At 37.9% G+C, this 20,121-nt stretch overlaps 1 protein-coding gene across 8 annotated transcripts in view; it reads left to right on the top strand.

Annotated features, from left to right (window-relative positions):
- APP (amyloid beta (A4) precursor protein) overlaps positions 1-20,121 on the top strand; it is a 374,547-nt gene that overhangs the window by 265,308 nt on the left and 89,118 nt on the right. For all 8 annotated transcript variants that reach the window (XM_006872475.1, XM_006872472.1, XM_006872474.1 and 5 more), the window contains one exon: positions 19,317-19,445. In XM_006872475.1, the coding sequence (XP_006872537.1) occupies positions 19,317-19,445 (129 nt within the window). The remainder of the gene's footprint in view (positions 1-19,316; positions 19,446-20,121) is intronic.

Genomic DNA, 20,121 nt, shown 5'->3' with positions numbered 1-20,121 from the left:
GTCATTTTTCTTTGGAATGGGCACAGATATGGATCTCTTACAATTGGTTGGGTAGGTTGCTGTCTTTCAAATTTCTTGGCAGTCTGTTGAAAGATTTCAATTTGCAGTCCATCATTTCCTGGATCCTTGTTAATCACCAGTACCTTCAATACAGTTTGGACTTCCTCCTTCAGTACCTTTTACTCTTGAGCATATGCTGCTTCTTGAAGTGGTTGAACATCAACCATTTCTTTTTGGTACAGTGCCTCTGTGTATTACTTCCATCTTCTTTTGATGCTTTCTGCATCATTCAATATTTGTCCTTGTTGTTGTTAAATGCTGTTGATATTTGATATTTCTTTGGCAACCCAAAGAGTAGAAAAGCATGCATTGTAGGGAGAAGGGCTGTTAATGTTGTCACATAAAAATGAAAATATCTTAACCAGCTCAATTTCCACTTTGGACTTAGAAAAGTTAGCTGTACCAACTCATAGTGACCCTATATAAGGTTTCCAAGGAGCATCTGGTGGGTTTGAACCGACAACCTTTTGGTTCGAAGTCCATTGCTAATCCTACAGCACCATACCAGGAGTCCATAGAATCCTTCAATATTGTAAGTCAAAGTTTGAATTTTTCCTTCAGTTCTTTCAGCTTGAGAAATGCTAAGCGTGTTCTTTCTTTTTGGTTTTCAAATCCAAATCTTTGCGCATTTCATTGTAATGCTTGACTTTGCCTTCTCAAGCTGCTCTTTGAAATTTTCTGTTCAGCTCTTTTGCTTCCTCATTTCTTCCATTAGCTTTAGCATCTTTTTGCTGGAGAGCAGGCTCAGAGTCTCCTCTGATATCTATTTTGTCCTTTTCTTCCTTTCCTGTATTTTAATGACTTTTTGCTTTCTTTCTGTTTGATGTTTTTGATGTCATCCCACAATTATTCTTGTCTTCATTCATTAGTGCCTGACACATCAAATCTTTTCTTGAGGTGACCTCTAGATCCCATTGGGGTATGCTCAAGGTCATATTTTGGCTCTGTGGACTTGTTTTAATTTTCACAGCTTCAGCCTGATCTTGCATATGAGCAGTTGATGGTCTGTTCATAGTTTGCTCAGACCTTATTTTGGCTGATGATATTGAGGTTTACCACCATCATTTCCTACAGGTATAATCCATTTGATTCTTGTGTATTCAATGTGGTGAGTTCCTATTATGTTGTATAAAGAAGGTATTGGCAGTAATTAAATCATTGGTCTTGCAAAATTCTATCTTGTGACTCCAGTATAATTTCTATCACCAAACCCACTATTCCAACCATATATCCTTTCTCTTTGTTTCTAACATTTACATTTCCATCCCCAGTAATTATTCATACATCTTAATTACATATTTGATCAATTTCAGAGTGAAGAAGTTGGTAGATTTCTTCACTTTGATTATCACTGACTTTAGTGGTTGGTGCATACATGTGAATAATAGTGGTATTAACTAGTCTTCCTTGTAGGTTTATGAATATTATCCTATTACAGACAACATTGTACTTCAAGATGTTGTTGTTGTTAAGTGCCATCAAGTCGATTCCGACCCATAGTGACCCTGAACAGGGTTTCCGAGGCTGTAAATCTTTACGGGAGCAGAAAGCCTCATCTTTTTCCCGCGGAGCAGCTGGTAGGTTTGAACGGCTGACCTTGCGGTTCGCAGCCCAATTAGTAACCACTCTGGTAGCGTAGTGGTTACGAATCGGGCTGCAAACCTTAAGACCAGCAGTTCGAAACTAGCAGCCGCTCCGCGGGAGAAAGATGAGGCGTTCTGCTCCCGTAAAGATGTACAGCCTCGGAAACCCTGTACAGGGTCGCTATGGGTCGGAACCGACTCGACGGCACTTAACAACAACAACAACATGCTACCAGAGCTCCTTCAAGATAGTCCTTGAAATATTCTTTTTGGTGATGAATGTGATGCCATTCCTCTTCATTTTTTCTGTCCCAGCATAGTAAACCATCTGATTTTTAGATTCAAAATTGCTAATACCAGTCCATTTCAGGTCACTGATGTTTAGGATATCAATATTTATCCATTTAATTTTTGATACCATAATTTTCCTAGATTCATACTTCATACTTTCCATGTTCCAATTATTAATGAATGTTTGCAGCTGTTTCATCTCATTTTGAGTTATGCCCCATCAGGAAAAGAAGGACCCAAAAGTTTTATTCCAGTCAGGTCATTATGGTCAGATCTTCTCTGAAGAGGCAGATCTTCTCCAGTCATATTTTGAGTGCCTTCCAAAATGCAAGGCTCACCTTCTGGCACGGTGTCTGATAATGTTCTTGCTGTTATTTATAAGGTTTTAGTGTTCTGGCACTACATCTGACAGTATTCTTCTGCTGTTCTTAAAGTTTTCTGTGGCTAAACATCCAGGCAATCATGCTTAGTAAAGTGGAGGGTCAACGAAAAAGACGAAGACCCCCAAGATGAATTGGCACGCTGGCAGCAGCTCTGAGCTCACATATAACAACAGTTGTGAGGATGTTGCAGGACCGGGCGTTGTTTCACTCTGTGTGCACAGGGTTGCTATGAGTTAAAACTAACTTGATGGCATCTAACAAAAACAACCACAACTCTCAAGTTTTGAGTGTAATTAAAATTTTATAAAGCTAATTAGAATGTACTTGAAAGTTAAAAGACTGCTGATTTTTTAAAAACAACTTTTTTTAGACATGTGGATAATTATACCATATGCATTTATTCATTCGTCATTTATTTTTATTTGACTTTTGTATAACTTGGTAGGCACACAGGAGCTCTAAACTTGGAAGTAGTGGTGGTGTACCATGGAGTCAGTTCTGACTAATAGTGACCCTGTACAGGGTTTCCAAGGCTATAAATCTTTACAGAAGCAGAAAGCCTCATCTTTCTTTTCTGGAACCACTAGTAGTTTCTAACGGCTAACGTGAGATTAGCAGTCCTACTTATAACCACTACACTACCATAGCTCCTCTCTAAACTTGAAAGAACTTTTAAAGACAGACCCAGTAACAAACACTAGGTAGAAAGGAAAACAAGAGAATTAGCATTTATAGTTAGTATAAAGTAAGCTGAATGTTCACATGCTATTTTTGGAAAGCCTCTGGGTATTACTTTCATACTTTTCTGTGAATCTTTGCCACACTAAGTATAGATCTTGCTAAGAATATTGGCAGTAATTAAATCATCGGTCTTGCAAAATGAACTAGAACTAGTAACTGGAAACAAGAACTAGTAACTGGAAACCCTGGCTTTTGTTGACATGAAAATATCAACAATATTTTGTTCATATAAGGAAACTCAAGGCTAAGCTTATAAAAATCAATACAAAACTTTTAACTGGGATCCATGTTTATACTAACTATAAACCCTAGCCTTTCCAGTTTTTAATTGATTTAAATTAAACAGAAAATTAAGATGTATGTAGGAAGACATGAGCATGAAAGCTGTCCTGTATCTCTGAGACCATAGTTCATCATGCAGGGTCCCTCCGCAGCAAGGCTCTACTCAGTCCCCGTCTCAAAATGTGAAATAGCTCTTCATTGGTTACTATCAAAACACGTAGTGCTGGTACGCAATATTTTCTTTTAGCAAAGGTTGCGTACATATATTTCCATACTAATGTCTGTGTTCATTTTATTCTAACCAATAAAAAAACACTATGGAAACAGTTATTGGGGGTTTTTGTTGGTGGTGGAGTTATTTTTAGCCAAATGCATAGTACATTATTTAAAGTTCCAGTGGTTATTCATCTGCCTGGAATTATAGGTTTCTGCCTTAGAGAATACTTGGTGGCAAAAGATCCTTTCCCTGGAAACATGCGTACATATATGCAAAAGTTTGCATTCATTTCCAGGTGTTCACTCTGTCTTTGAAATGTATTCGTAGATCCCAGTTAAAATGTTATGTTCAAAGATTGAGAGAGCTTTTAAAGACAGACCCAGTAACAAACACCAGGTAGAAATGAAAACAGGAGACTTAGCATTTATTGGACAAAGTCCTATAAACTAAGCTGAATGCTGCACATGCTATTTTCGTAAAACCTCTAGGCATTGCTTCCTTACGTTTCTGTTTATCTTTCTCACACTCAATACAGATCTTGCTAAAGACCAACAACAACTATGCAAGTGGAGACCCTAACGTTTCCTGTTTTAAACTGAATTAAATTAAACAGAAAGTTAGGAAGTATATAGGAAAAGCATTAACATGGATCCCAGTTTAAAAGTTTTGTATTGATTTTTATAAGCTTAGCCTTGAGTTTCCTTATACGAACAAAATATTGTTGATATTTTCATGTCAACAAAAGCCCATAGAATGCTTAGTAGATCCAAGCACTCACTGCTTGGGTGTGGGTGGGGAGAGGGTGAAATCCAAAGAAATATGATTTTATTGCTGTGAACTCTCTTAAGTCAAGAATCTATCACTATAAGTCATTTGTTGAATGATTGGGTCGCTTGACAAATCTTTCCCAAGGGTTGTATCTGTAGTACTTTAAAACACCTTGTGTTGGTCATTTCCTCTACAAATCCATGGGCTTTGCCTTCTGTGCAGCATCAATAATCTAGTTCAGTATCCCTCTTGGAGTTTCAGCATTGTTCCACTGCTTGATTGAACAAGAATTGAGAACTTCCAAGTTCAGTTTCTGTCCCCTGTTTGCTCTCAGTTAATCATATTTTAGCTCTGTATCCAATGCATGCTAATGTGTGCCAAAACAGATAAATAACATTTTATATGGAGTTGATTCAGGTCCTAAATTTTAGTTCTATATGCTGTCTTCACTTATTTTTAGCTATGGTCTATGTAGCCAAAATAAATTATTCACAAGAACTATCAAAATAGCCAGAAAAAATTGAGAGCAGCTATCAGATTTGTTAAAAGGTGGGTCACTCATGTGTGAGTGATCAAGATTAAAATCTCTCTGTATGTTCCACGTTTTATACTAGAGTGTAAATACCTGTCTTTGATTCCCAGGAATATAACCTGTATAACCCTTCTGTATAACCTATAACTAGGAAAAAAGCAAACCAAATCTACTGCTATGAAGTCCATTTTGACACTGAGTGACCCAGTAGGAAAGAGTAGAACTGTTCCATATGGTTTCCGAGACTATAAATCTTTATAGAAGCTGACTGTCACATTTTTTTTTCCTGAGGAGTGGCTGATAGGTTTGAACCGCTGACCTTTTGATGAGCAACCCAGTGTTTAACCCACTGTGCCACCAGTTCTGTTACCTGCTTAATTTTTTTTTCCTTTACAGTTACCAGTGTTATGTTAGCAATAATTCAGAAAACAGAAGGATTCATTGAAAGGTGAAATGAGATTGTGAAGCAAAACGGTGTCTTCCTCCCTCTGACAAGAGAGAAAGGTTGTTGGGTAAACTTTAAGAGAAACTCCAGAGATTCTTATCTATAGGTGAGGAGCAGTCCAATTGCAGATGGGACAGTGGGAGACGGCTTCATTTTCTCTTAGTTGTTGTTGAGTTGGATCATAATGAAACATTTTTCACCCCTTTGCCATCTTCATGATCTTTGAAATGTTTAAGTCCATTTTACACTTACTGATTGTATTGTGCCTTCCAACACTGGGGACTCTTCTTCAAGGATGGGACAGTATTCTGTTGTGATTCATACTTTGTTTGGGCTGATTTTCAGAATTAGATCTCCAGGCCTTTGTTCCTCATCTATTTTACTCCAGAAGTGCCACGGACACCTGCCCATTCAGAAAAACCCTTCTGGAATTTGAAAGACTGGTGGCATAGCTTCTAGCATTACAGCGACACCAAGCCACAGTATAACAAACTGAAAGATGAGTGGTATATTTTGTAGCAGCACAGAAGCAGAACCAAACTAGTAGATTTTGTGTATTGGGAAAGAATGTTGGAGTAGCTCCTAGGCTGTGTGCTAAGGTTTTGCCTTACAATATGATCTAAAGGGATTAAAAAGTTAATTATCCCATACTTGCCTATTCTAATCCAGCTTCATCATCTAAATTTAAAAATCTTATTTCACTGGTGAAGGGGCAAGAATCTACTACCATATCCTCAGCTGCTTTATCTACCTTCTGTGTTGTTAGGTACCCTTGAGTCAGTTCTGATTCATAGCAATGAAACCTATGTGCAGTAGAATTAAAATGGCTCCAGGGCCTACGCCATCCTCACATTGTTGCAGCCCCTATGTCATTCCATAGCTTTGAGAGTCTGTCTCTTTTTTTGGTGACTGTCTTTTGGTAGTGACCTAGTATGATGGATTCCAGGGCCTGGTCCCTCCTGATTGTTGTTGTTAAGTGTCGTTGAGTCAGTTCAACCCATAGTGACCCTGTATAGGGTTTCCAAGGAGTGGTTGGTGAGCTTGAACCACCGACTTTACAGTTCAAATCGACTTTGCAGTCCATTGCATTCACCCACAGTGCCACACCAGGACTTCCATCCCTCCTGAAAATAGGCTCAAAATACCTAAGAGAAAATCTTGTCATCCTTACTTCTATGAAGCACTCTGAAAAAGTTAATTTACTCAACTGAGACCATCTCAAGCACAGAGAGATTTAACTCCCTTAATATTGTTTTTGAACCTGCACATAGAGGATTTTGTGTGTTTCACATTATATGCTTGAGATTTATTTTAATCCAAAGTGGAGAGTTGTGAGAATAATGGGCCTGAACCTATTAATGAAAACAGGAGAGAATTGCATTTACTTGGTGGATGATTAACTTTCCCAGCTGCAAGGGCTGGAAATCACTAAGGTACAATTTCGAACTCCAGGAGGTTTTTTTAATATGTTGCTTGGGCACTTGAAGGGTTGGGGTGTACCATAGAGTAAGCCATTTACTTCCTTCTTGGCAAGATTATGCTCAGGGCTTTTAGACTCTTGACAGGAAATGGTTCAACGCACAAGTGTCTATTATGATAAGGTGCCAGGTTTCTGACTGAAGCATGTAACTACAGAGTGGGATGATGGGGTTAAAGAGTCAAGTTTTAATGTATTTCCCAAGTGAAATGTCAAGTGACTTAAAGCTACATATTCAGACATGATTGGCACGAGTCAGTCCTGTCTTTTGCCAGTCAGTCAAATCTGTGTGATTCCTAAGTTTGACCAAGCACCAGAGACTGAAACTGTGTTAAAGAACCAAGTGGAAAAGTCATTACATCTAAGAAGCAAGGGAATTAATAAAAACACATTTACCTTAATAGGGAAAGACTATGAAATTTCCTTCAAGATTGTCTATATCAACCTGATAACAAACCACAAGCCATAGGATGCAGGCTCTGCCATATTTTAAGATAGCTGAAATATGTATCCTCGTGTTGAGACTTGTTTGCATTTGCAGTACCAGTTGCTATAGAGTCGGTTTCAACTCATGGTGGCCCCTTGTGTTGTCAGAGTTCAACTGTGCTCCACTGGGTCTTCAGTGGCTAATTTTTCAGAAGATCACCAGGCTTTTCTTCCAAGGTGCCTCGGAATGGACTTGAATTAGCAGCCAAGCACATTAGCTGTTTGCATTACCAAGGACCTCCCTGTATGTGCAGTTAGTTGTTAAGTACTGTCAAATTGATTCCAACTCACAATGATTCTGTTTAGAGTTTCCAAGGAGCAACTGGTGGGTTTGGACTGTGGGCCTAGTGGTTAGTAGTTCAGTGCTTATCCTACAATGCCATGCATATTCTAGGAAATGTTCTCAGTTAAAACAGTCTCCCAAAGGGAAGATATCAAGTGGGGTTGTGAAATCCTTCTGTGCCATGAAAATTTAGAATGCAACTCTTATTCATAGATTGATACTTATTTTCCACTTAGAGTCCCCGTGTGGCACTGTGGGTAAATGTGCTGGACTGCAAAGTCGGTTTGAACTGCAAAGTCGGTTTGAGCAGTTCAAGCTCATCAGCTGCTCCTTGAAAACCTTATACAGGGTTGCTATGAATCAGAACAACTGGACATCTCTTAACAATAACAACCATGAAAGATATATTGATACTACTGAAACTTTCTAAAATTATAATTGTTGTTGTTGTTAGGTACCATCGAGTCGGTACCAACTCATAGCAACCCTATGTACAATAGAACAAAACACTTGCCCGGTCCTGGACTAACCTCATAATTGTTGCCATGCTTGAATCCATTGATGCTGCCACTTGGGCAATGCATCTCATTGGAGTCTTTCTTTTTCTCTCTGACCCCCCACCTTACCGAACATGATATCCTTCTCCAGTGACTGGTCCTTCCTGACAATATGTCCAAAGTATGAGAGACTAAGTTTGACCATCCTGGCCTCCAAGGAGCACTCTGGCTGCACTTCTTCCAACACAGATCTGTTGGTTCTTTTGGCAGTCCATGGCACTTTCAATATTCTCCTCCAGCACCACAACTCAAATGCATCAATTCTTCTATGATCTTCGTTATTCACTGTCCAGCTTTCGCATGCATATGAGGTTATTGAAAATACCATGGCTGGGGTCAGGAGCACCGTAATCCTCAAGCTGACATCCTTGCTCTTCAACACTTTTGAAAGGTCTTGTGCAGCAAATTTACCTAATGCAGTATATTGTTTGATTTCTTGACTGCTGCTTCCATGAGTATTGATGGCTTCAAGAAGAATGAAGTCCTTGACAACTTCCATCTTTTCTCTGTTGATAAGAATGTTGTTTATTGGTTCAGTGGTGAGGATTTTTGTTTTCTTTACATTGAGATGCAGTCCATACTGAAGGTCGTGGTCTTTGATCTTCATCAGTATTTTAAGTCATCTTCACTTTCAGCAAGCAAGGTTATATCTTCTGCATATCACAGATTGTTAATGAGTCTTCCTCCAATCCTGATGCCACATTTTTCTCCATATAATTCTCGGATTCTTTGCTCAGCATACAGGTTGATTAAGTACGGTGAAAGAATACAACCCTGTCGCACACCTTCCTTGATTTTAAACCATTCAGTGTTCCTATGTTCTGTTCGAACAACTGCCTCTTGGTCTGTGTACAGATTTCTCATGAGCACAATTAAATGTACTCAGACTTTGCAATATTGTCCATAGCTTGCCATGATGGACACAATGGAAAGCCTTTGCATAGTCAACGAAGTACAGGTAAACTTCTTTATGGTAGTCTCTGCTTTTAGCCAAATTTTATTTATTTGGCAACTTCTTTATGGTAGTCTCTGCTTTTAGCCAAATTTTATTTATTTGGCTTATTTATTTGTTATTTACAAAATTATATTTAGGTCTAGACTAATCATAACTTTAATTAATAAACTTTGATTAGCAACTCAGTCTTACCAAAACTGTGCCAGGTGATGGAGATACATTATACTGTTGTTACCAGAGTGGAAACTGGTTATTGATTTAAAATGCAAGTAAAGTACTTTTTATTTTCAGGTAATGTACTTTCTATTTTGCTTCCATAGTAAATGTTATCTAAATCCTTTTTACCATTTTGGTTATGCCTATTCTTAATCTGGTGGCACTATGGATTAATGCTCTGGACTGTAAAGTCGCTTTGAACCATAAGGCCGTAGGTTCAAGCTCACCAGCCGCTTCTTGGAAACCCTATACAAGGTCACTATGGGTCGGAACTGACTCGATGGCACTTAACAACAACAATTCTTAACTCATCAATACATTTCTTTTGGGGATAATGTTTTAAAATGCCCTGTGATTGTGAGTTAGATTTCATTCTTATTGCAAAGTGCTACAATGCAGTTATGGACTAATCATGCTTAAAAACAATCATGACACTAAAACCAACTGGATGAAATTAGTTCCCTCAGGCAGATCTTTCCTTCTATTATCTGTGTTCTTTGCTACAGTTTTAATAAGATTCAGTGCCAGCATAACCAGACTATAGTATTAATACATTAGACTATCTAAATTCTGAAAAAGGGGAATTTGTCAGAAAAAATATTACTGGCTAAAGAAGATATAAAGATTTGAGAGTGATTCAAATCATATGCAAAACAGTTACAGAATATTTCTTAAACCCTACTTGTTTTCAATATCTTTTTGATTAACCACTAAGTTCTTATGTTTATTTTTTCTTAGTGTATATATAATTCTGCCTTGAGCTATCTTACATACTTTTAGAGACTATACCTCTATAAAGAGACAAGATTTTTTTTCCTACCATTCTTGTATGAATATTTCTGTGTTTTATATAAAAAAAATCAATCCTCATCTGTACATAATGAAATCAACTGTTTTAGACAGTCAAGAGTCCCATAACACATAAGCTTTGCCAAATTTTAAGATAACTGAAATGCGATATACTTCAAGAAACAAATAGTTTGTGGAGGCCCCAGAATTCTGATTCTGGCTAAAAGTTGTAAACGTAGTTCTTTCTGCATTTTGAATGAAATAATGCATGGATTTTATGCCAAAAGTAGGGCATTACTTTTCACCAAAACCAAAATATAAAAAGCTACCTTTGAGTCAACAGACTCATGATGACTCCATGTGTATCAGAATAAAGTTGTGCTACAATTGATTAGCACTGTCTGATCTTTCTGAAGTCGGTTGTCAGGCCTTTCTTCCCAAACCCCTCTAAGAGAACTCTGATCTCCAGCCTAACAATTAACCAAGAGTGTTAATCTTTGGTGTCTCCAAGAGCCCCAAAGCAAATAAAAACATGAAAGTATAAGAAGATGTTCTATATTTTTCTTTCTTCACTGGAAATAGTGTTTGTTTCTGAAGTGTAGATACAACCACCTTTTAAGTTAGTATTATTTATCTGCCTACTCACCAACATTAGAAACATGCTAATTTTTTTCTCTCATTTCTAAGCATGGTTCCTAGAAATGTGTTTGTATGGTCAAATCAGCCAAGCAGAACTCTTTAATCCATTTACTGAGGGACATCCTAATGTCTTCCTGAATTTTCTGATGCCCTGAGGCTTTGCTTATCAAATAAGCACTAGGAAGAACAGGCTTATTTAGATGCACCCATAATGTGCATCTGCACTCATATAAACAATGATGAGGTCATAACTATCTGTGGGCCTTCGGAGCTCATTATCCCAGAGGGAGCTTTGTTCCCTGTCAGAGGGTAGGGAATCATGGGAGCCTGGTGTGCTACTGCTTCATTGTCAAGCTCTAGTGATTTCTCAGGGAAATGAATGTATTTCTTAAATTGAAGCACATAAAGAATGGTCGATATTAAATGAGACAAGTAGTGGAAAACATATGAACCCATTCACTATTATACCTATTAATAAGAGATAAGGATGAATTTAGAAATAGAATCTGTGATGTCACGAACACTTGACTTTTTTTTTTTTAACCATATTTTGATTTGGGTGAAAGTTTACAGAGAAAATTAGTTTTCCATTTAATAATTCATAGATATTTTGTTTGATAACATTAGTTATAATCCCTCAGTGTAATAACACTCTTGCTACTTTCTCCCTGGGTGTCCTGTTTCCATTTGTTCTTCTTTCTTGCCCCTTGGCTTCAGAATGTTTGTTTTCAGACAAATGCTGCCCTTTTGATCTTGTATGGTTGATTGTTCCAAGGGTTTCCTTCTACACAGGTATTGTATGTTCAATTTTTAGGCCTATTGTTTGACTGAAAGGTGATCTCTGAAAGAGGGTTCAATTCCGGATTTGAAAGGTATGGAAAGGCCTTAGTTTGGGGAATTCTATCAGACTCTCTCAGAATAGTAAGTCTGGTTTATTTTAATGATTTTGAATTTTGTCTTGTATTTTTCTCCCACTCTGCCCAGGATCTTCTATTGTGATCCGAACCACAGCAATTGGTAGTTGTTAGTGTTGGCCAAAATTGTCACATTTTTTCCTGGTTCCTCTCACTCTTGGGGGGGAGGGGGTTTAAAGAATTAGTCCCACTGAGTCACCACTTTTCAGTCACACACGAACAATAAGCATTCACTTAGAAGCTCTTTATTGCAAAGCAAAAGTACTCTTCAGAGAGAGAAGCGGGCCTGTCTCTAAGAGTGGAAAAGACCTGGTAGACTTAGGGAGCACAGATTAGATTAGGTCAAAGCAAAAATACACTTCAAAGAGAAACACAGGTCTGTCTACACAAGTGGAGGATACCCTGTGGGGCTGGGGTACACTGGCTTATAAAGACTCTATGAGGTTTGGGGTCTCTTCCTCTAAGAGTGGGCTAATACATATTGATTAGGAGGAGTGTTCTGTTGAATATTCATTAGTTTTTAGTAAAAGGGCACAAGCTTCTTGGAAATGGAGTGCCTTCTGCAGTTGTCAGTTCTAGGCACTATCTTCATGGGTTGTCTGCCTGCGACCAGCTGCTTCTATTAGGTTTTCAAGTTCTGATACCCTTATCTCTGTTGTCTCCAGGCTCTTCTTCTCAATGTTACCATTCTTGTTGGACTAGTGATGTCCTCCCCCTTTTCTTGATCCCTTTCTAGTAGGAGAGGACTCAGGGCAAAGGGATGGATATGAAGCCAGGGAAAGAGAGGCCTTGGGTCCAGGGGTCCTAACCTGTCCCTAACAAGATATCATCTCTGATCTCAGCCTAGTGAAGGCTGATGTTCAAGTGACCTATTAATTCTTTGGACTAATTGTTTCCATGTGTCTTTGATTTTCTTCATACTGTTTGCTCCAGACAGGGAAAAACCAATAGTTATGAGTTGACTTCTCACAAGGTTTTAAGAACCCAGTCACACTACTTGCCAAAGTAGGATGTTGAACATTGTCTTTGTGTACTATATTATGCCAATTAGCCTCTATGTCCCCTGAGACTTAAAGCCCAGAGCATCAGTTCTTCAATTTAATGTCTCAGTTTAGTTATGACTAAAAAGTTTTCATAACTTTGCTGCCTGTGTACACTATATACATGTTGTTGTTGTTAAGTGCCTTCAAGTCAGTTCTGACTCACAGCAACCCTGTATAGGGTTTCCAAGGAGTGGCTGATGAGCTTGAACTGCTGACATACAAAAATATATGTAGAAATATCTTCTGGCAAACTTATAATGCTCTTGGGTGTACTCCCATATGCCATCCCACATCTGTTCTGTTTGCTTATCCTTTATTGCAGTATTGTGTATGTAAGTAAGAATACAAGGAGGCTTCCGAAAGTTTGTGGGAAATTTTCGTTATGTTTCATTCCATTTTTCATGAACTGTTTGAAATCTCCATGTACCAATGTTGCCTTTTACTCCTCCCAGTGTCTTCTTTGCTTTTGTCATGTTGTGCTGACCTCTTTCTTCACCCAAGTTAACACTTGTCTACTATGTGTTTGGGAGAAAGATGAGGTGTCTGCTCCAGTTGAGATTTATACCCTCAAAAACCCTATTCAGAGTCACTGAGCCCAAACTCACTCAACAGTACCTGATAACAACTCTATAGTGAGTGATTTTATGGTCCTTCCCCTCCCATCCCCTCCCTAATAACCATCAAAGAATGTTTCTCTCTATGTGTAAACCTATTTTGATTATTTTTTTAATAATATTCCTCTTGTACAAAATTTGTCCTTTTGTGATTGATTTATTTTACTCACCATGTTTTTCCAGAGCCATTTATATTATATTTCACTGATTCATCATCACTCTTTAATGTGCAGTTTTGCAGATATGTACCAAAGTTTGCTTATCATTTTTTCTGCTTATGAGCATTTAGTTTGTTTCCATCCATTTGCTTTTGTGAATAATGCTGCCATGAAGATAGGTGTGCACCTACCTTTTTGTATCATGCCTCTTACTTTTCTGAGATATATACCTAATAGTAAGATTGCTCTGGTAGTAGTTACGAATCAGGCTGTAAACCTCAGGGTCAGCAGTTTGAAACCACCAGCTGTTCTGCAAGAGAAAGATGAAGCTTTCTGCTCCTGTAAAGATTTACAGCCTTGGAAACCCTGTAAAGGGTCGCTGTGAGTCGGAACTGACTCCACCGCACATAACCACCACCACCAGTGAGATTGCTGATTTATATGGTATCTCCATCTCTAACCTCTTAAGGAAGTGTGCCATACTGTGTTCTACAGTGGTTGTACTGTTTTACAGTCCCTCAGCAGTGTGAGAGTCCCAGTTTCTCCACACCTTCATCAGCATTTGTTATTTCCTGTATTTTTTATCAATGCTATTATTCCTGAAGTGAGATGCTATCTCATTGTTTTGATTTGTATCTATCTTATGGTTAATTATTGAGAATCTTTCTTCCTGTATTTGTAAGCCACCTGAAGTGTCTTCCCATTAAAGGGGTTGCTCATGTCCTTTGCCCATTTTTAAATTGGATTGTTTATCTTTTTGTTGTTGAGGAGGCCTGACTTTTAACTAATACCTTTAGTCATTTTCCAGTAATCCTAATGTCTACTCATATTGACAAGAGCCTTCTTATCTTGCAGAATGTGGAAATCATTGAACAATACCATTAATATCACATGCAAGTAAAATTGTACTGATGATAATTGGAAAATAGTTGTAACAGTACATCAATAGAGAACTGCTAAATGTTCAAACCAAATTCAAAAAAGGATGTGAAACTAGTGATACCATTGCTGACATAAGATGGATTTGGTTGAAAGCAGAGAATACCAGAAAGATGTGCTTTTTATGCAAAGGCTTTAAACTTTATAGTCAGAACTTTCAGTCTACCCAGTGGTGTCTCAGTAGAAAGGCCTGGCAAGCTTCTGCCCTGGAAAAATCAAACATTGAAGATGTTACGGAGCATAGCTCCACTCTGACACATGAGTTACTCAGCAGCAACTGGTGGTAAATGTTACTGCTATTAAGAAAAGTAAAGAGACTTGAAGTTGGAGAGAGGGCCTGGGTAGGTCACATAAATGTGTACTAAGTACTTACTAAGCACTATGAACTAAGCACTATGGTAGCGAATTAGCTAAGCACTATGGTGGCGAACTAAGGAGCTCTGGTAGCGTAGTGGTTACTATTCGGGCTGTGAACCGCAAGGTCAGCAGTTCGAAACTACCAGCTGCTCCGCGGGAGAAAGATGAAGCTTTCTGCTCCCGTAAAGATTTACAGCCTTGGAAACCCTGTTTAGGGTCACTATGTGTGGGAACCGACTCAATGGCACTTAACAACAAGAACATGGTGGCGAACTGGTAGAATCCTGGTGTGGTGCTGTGGGTTAATGCGCCAGACTGCAAAGCCATTTGAACTGCAAGATCAGCAGTTCAGGCTCACCAGCTGCTCCTAGGAAACCCTATACAGGGTCGCTATGGGTCAGAACTGACTTGACAGCACTTAGCAACAACAATATGGTGGCGAACTAACACAGACATTTTTTTTAAATCCCCTTGCCAAAAGGCAGTTGTTCGAACAGAACATTGGAACGCTGAATGGTTTAAAATTTTAAAAGGTGTGCTGATAAGGTTGTATTCTTTCACCATACTTATTCAACCTGTATACTGAGCAAATAATCAGAGAAACTGGGTTCTATGAAGAAAAATGTGGCATCAGGATTGGAGGAAGACTCATTAACAACCTGTGATATGCAGATGATACAACCTTGCTTGCTGAAAGTGAAGAGGACTTAAAACATTTACTAATGAAGATCAAAGAGCACAGCCTTCGGTATGGATTACATCTCAATGTAAAGAAAACAAAAATCCTCACCACTGGACCAATAAACAATATTCTTACCAACAGAGAAAAGATTGAAGTTGTCAAGGACTTCATTCTTGGATCAACTATCAACACTCACAGAAGCAGCAGTCAAGAAATCAAACGACGTATTGTATTAGGCAAATCTGCTGCACAAGACCTTTTTAAAGTGTTAAAGAGCAAAGATGTCAGCTTGAGTACTATGGTGCACCTGACCCAAGCCATGGTATATTTTCAGTAACCTCATATGCATGCAAAAGCTGGACAGTGAATAAGGAAAACCGTAGAAGAATTGATGCCTTTGAGTTATGGTGTTGGAGGAGAATATTGAAAGTGCCATGCACTGCCAAATGAACCAATAGATCTGTTTTGGAAGAAGTGCAGCCAGAGTGCTCCTTGGAGGCCAAGATGGCCAAACTTCATCTCTCATATTTCGGACATATTGTCAGGAGGGACCAGTCACTGGAGAAGGATAACATGTTTAGTAAGGTGGAGGGTCAGAGAGAAAGAGAAAGACCCCAATGAAATGGATTGCCCAAGTGGCAGCATCGATGGACTCAAGCGTGGCAACAGTAGTGAGACTGGCCCAGGATCGGGCCAGTGTTTCATTCTGCTGTACATAGGGTCGCTATGAGTCGGTACTGACTCGATGTCACTTAACAACAACAACAAAGTTTTTATTGTGAATTGAGTGATAGTTCATATGGGAAAATATCAGTTTTACACTTGTCCTATTGTACTTCGTTTCATTGCAATGATTACAATCCCCTCAGTGTATCATCATTCAACAGCATTTGCTTCTATTTCCTCTGTTTGGGAGGAGTTTTTATTTATTTATTTATTTTGGATGTACACAAAAACACACAGGAATATATAATTGTTTAAACAACCAAAGGCCACATTCTGCAAGCCTGCCTCCTAGCTGCCAGCACACAGCCTTTCTCTTTCGATGAGTTTAGAGTCCTTAGCTGCTCTATCTCTCCGTGTCCTCATCTCTGCCTCCATCTCTGATGTCACTGCTTCTCTGGATAGTGTCCCACATTCTGCTCATGCTCTTCTCCTTTAATGGTCCTAGAGTCCTCTGTTCCTAGAATGTAATATTAACTTTCTTCCCTTTATGTTATAAAACTTCTACCTGTACAGTTGTGATAATCACACTTAGTCATGATAACAGTTACTCACTATTGAATAGTAAGAATCTTATTCTCATCTCCCTTCACCAGACTCATCTAGATATGATGAAAATTTTTCAGTAAGGATTCTACCTTCCCCTATACACTCTGAAACTAAACTGCCTCTTGAAAACTTGTAAACCAGTCCCTTTGTGTCTTTATAGCTCCCACCCCCCATTTAAGGTAGCCAGTGTCTAAATTAACACAGACCATTTTTAGGGCCGTAAAAACTCTGCATAAAAAAATATCTGAATTGCACAGATGATAGATTTGAGGTTTTGATCATTTTGAGATGTTCATATTTTTCAGTGTATGCTTAAGTTAATCATTAGCAAGTAAAAATGTATACTGTTTGTGTTGAGTGTAGGGGGTAGAAAAGACCCCAATGTCAGTTGTCCAAAATTGATGCCCATTCTCTAATTTGAGATTTAGCCAATATGATAATGCCAGAGGCTCTCTGCTCCCATAAGTATTTACAGCCTCAGAAAACCTTATACAGGGTTGCTATGAGTCAGAACTGACTATGGCACACGATCACCACCACCACACGAAGGTCAGTGTGGAACCACAGTGTCTGTAGTGCAAAAAATTGTTGGTGACACCCTTTCATGACTAAAATGCCTTTAGAGAAATGCTCAAAGGTAGCTAAAAGAAAAAAGAACAAAGTGAAGAGGGAAAAATCTTACTTTTAATTTTTATTTAAGCTCTGAAAAGAAAAAATACATTTTCTCCAAAACAATAAGTCTTTTTGAAGAGAAAAATAGGAAATCAAGTAAGTAAGAATAAGTAAGAAAGCATGTTTAAGCCCATTATATGTACCAATGATGGTACAGAAAGGACATATATAAATGTGCTTAGTTACAATCCTTTCTGTCTCAACCTTGAAATGTATAATTGTAATCGAGCTGGAGAGTTTTTGTTTTTGCCTTAGTGGTTAATAATGAACAAGTGTCAAGGGTATGTGGTATTATGATTACATCATCCTGCATATAAAACATCCTTCACATTTCACAATAGTCAGCCATTGAGTTCTGACCTTTTGAAAATTCATTTGATTAGTATGTATAAACGTATTATCTTTTAAACATTATTTGTATCTGTATCTTTATCAATTGTTATATGTTTTGCTACTTTTAAGATTGAAAAGGCCATCTCGTTTTTGTCAATTCAAGCAGATTTCATAGTACAAATGAGACTTGTAATGATGTAAAACAGCCTTGCTTTGAGCCTGTGATGTCTGCCTCCTTTGGGAATACAGAGACACATTTTTTTTTTTTTTTTTTAGGATAAAGGAAATGAATAAGGCAGATGAGTGAAGAATTATTTTGCTTATGTCGTTTTACTATTTGTGTTTCCCCTCTCATATAAGAATATATAGTCTCTTCGAGAAGATTGCAAGAAAGAACGCACAGGATTCTCTCTCTGGGTTATCCACTGTGATAAGGTTAACAATAAAGAAAAGCCTGGCCTTTCTGGACCTTACAGTTTGGAGGGGAATCAGAAGCATAAATAATTTAATAGATGGTGTGTAATGCAATTACAAGGATTTATGCAGCATTTCCTGGGAGCACAGAGAAAGGGCCCCAGTTTCAGTCATGAATGTGAGAAATGTGGCACCTGTACTGAGTCTTAATGATGAGAAGGGGTAGCCAAGCCTAAGGGGAAGAAGAGGCTTATCCCATACACTATTGGTAACATATAAACAAAAGCATTAGAACCCTCACCTCCAAGCTCCTGCAAGAAATTACATTATCTCCCTACTGATATTCAAGGGGTCCTTGACTCAGAAGTTAATAATAACTAGCTTTACCCAAAGGACCAACAATCTATTCCCAACATGTACTTTCATTACTGATTTTGTTTTTAAAGAAGAATGTGTATCATTGAAAGTCATTGTTAAAAATCCTGTAGTAAAAAGCATCAGCAGGAAAATTGTTGAAGATAAAGGAGCCTTTGTCCTTTTTCATTAGGATGAATGTTTTCAAGTAAAACTAGAATAAAAATGAAGTGGAACCAATTAGGCAAAAAAATAGAAGCATTTAAGAAAAAACTTAATTGTTGCTGAAAGAATTAGAATCTGATGGCTTAGACAGAAGTTAATTAAATTTCAAAGAAGAATAACTACAGTTTAGCATTTCCCTTTCTTCTAGAAAAATATGTCTCTTAGAATTTATCAGTTGCTCCATAGCCTATAAATTAATAGTGGTTAAATTGCCTATTATTTTTCTCATTTGATTACTGTATTGTTATATGCTGTTGTGGATAGAATTATTCGTGCAACATTACTTCTGCGATATACAGGGTCCATAATAGTGTGCATTTGGAAATGTTCCATACAGAAGGTAAGGGCATAACTTAAATTTGATTGATTCTAAAATATACTATTCTCCTATAGCAAGATGCTGCTAATTTACGAAGAAAATATTGGTTAAGTGCTGTTGCAGAAATGAAAAGTAGCCCCCTAAGACTAAACACTCCTAAGACTAAACACCCCCTAAGAAAGGAATGGAAGAAATGTTTCAGAGACATGAAGAAACTTTCAGTGTATTAACATCATGGAATGATTTAGTGCAAACACTAACTTATGACCCAAAACAATTTTGCATAAGTGAGAAAAAATTGTATTTTTTTCTACAGCCTCGTCATGTGTTCAACATGCTAAAGAAGTATGTGCGTGCCGAGCAGAAAGACAGACAGCACACCCTAAAACACTTTGAACATGTGCGCATGGTGGATCCAAAGAAAGCAGCTCAGATCCGGTCCCAGGTAAGCGTTGATGGTAGTAATCATTTGTCCCATTTTCTTGCTTGGTGGGTTGGTAAAAGGAACTTCAGATGTTCCCTGAGCAGGTATGAGTGCTATACATCTATGGCAAGAACTCTTTAATACCTGGAAAATTCAAAATCTTGTCTTAGAACAATATATGGTGTACCATTTTGTGATTTAATGAAAATAATTAGGAATATAACATTCTTAGCATTTCTACTGTTACTAACTAAGGTAGCTTTTAAAACTAATGAAGAAAACGAATGTTGTTCAAATCCAAGTCTCTGAAGTGGCTCATTTAAATCATAACTGACAATCATATACTCCATTACTACTGCTTAATTCAATGTGAGCCAAAATAATGTGCCCAGTTTCTCAAAGATTGAACAACAAAATGTACCTCTAGGAATTGGAAATTTTATGTTTCCTTGAATAGAAATATTACTGAAAAATATTTGGCATAGAATATCCAGTCAAATTAAACTTTCATGTATCTGTCTGCATAATGCTTAAATGAAGTAGATATAGGGTGTTGGGGTTACATATGAAACTTCAGTGTTATGAACTGGTGTTGGGCAGATATGATTTTTTTAATCAGCTGTGTTACAAGAGTACAATATAATGAGATGTGTAAAGATAGCTTGAAAGTGTAGCTCAAAAGTTGCACAGCATTTCA

This window comes from Chrysochloris asiatica, unplaced genomic scaffold (genome assembly GCF_000296735.1).
Source record: "Chrysochloris asiatica unplaced genomic scaffold, ChrAsi1.0 scaffold00199, whole genome shotgun sequence".
NCBI classification, from domain to species: domain Eukaryota; kingdom Metazoa; phylum Chordata; class Mammalia; order Afrosoricida; family Chrysochloridae; genus Chrysochloris; species Chrysochloris asiatica.
This window is presented reverse-complemented; position numbering and strand designations above follow the sequence as displayed.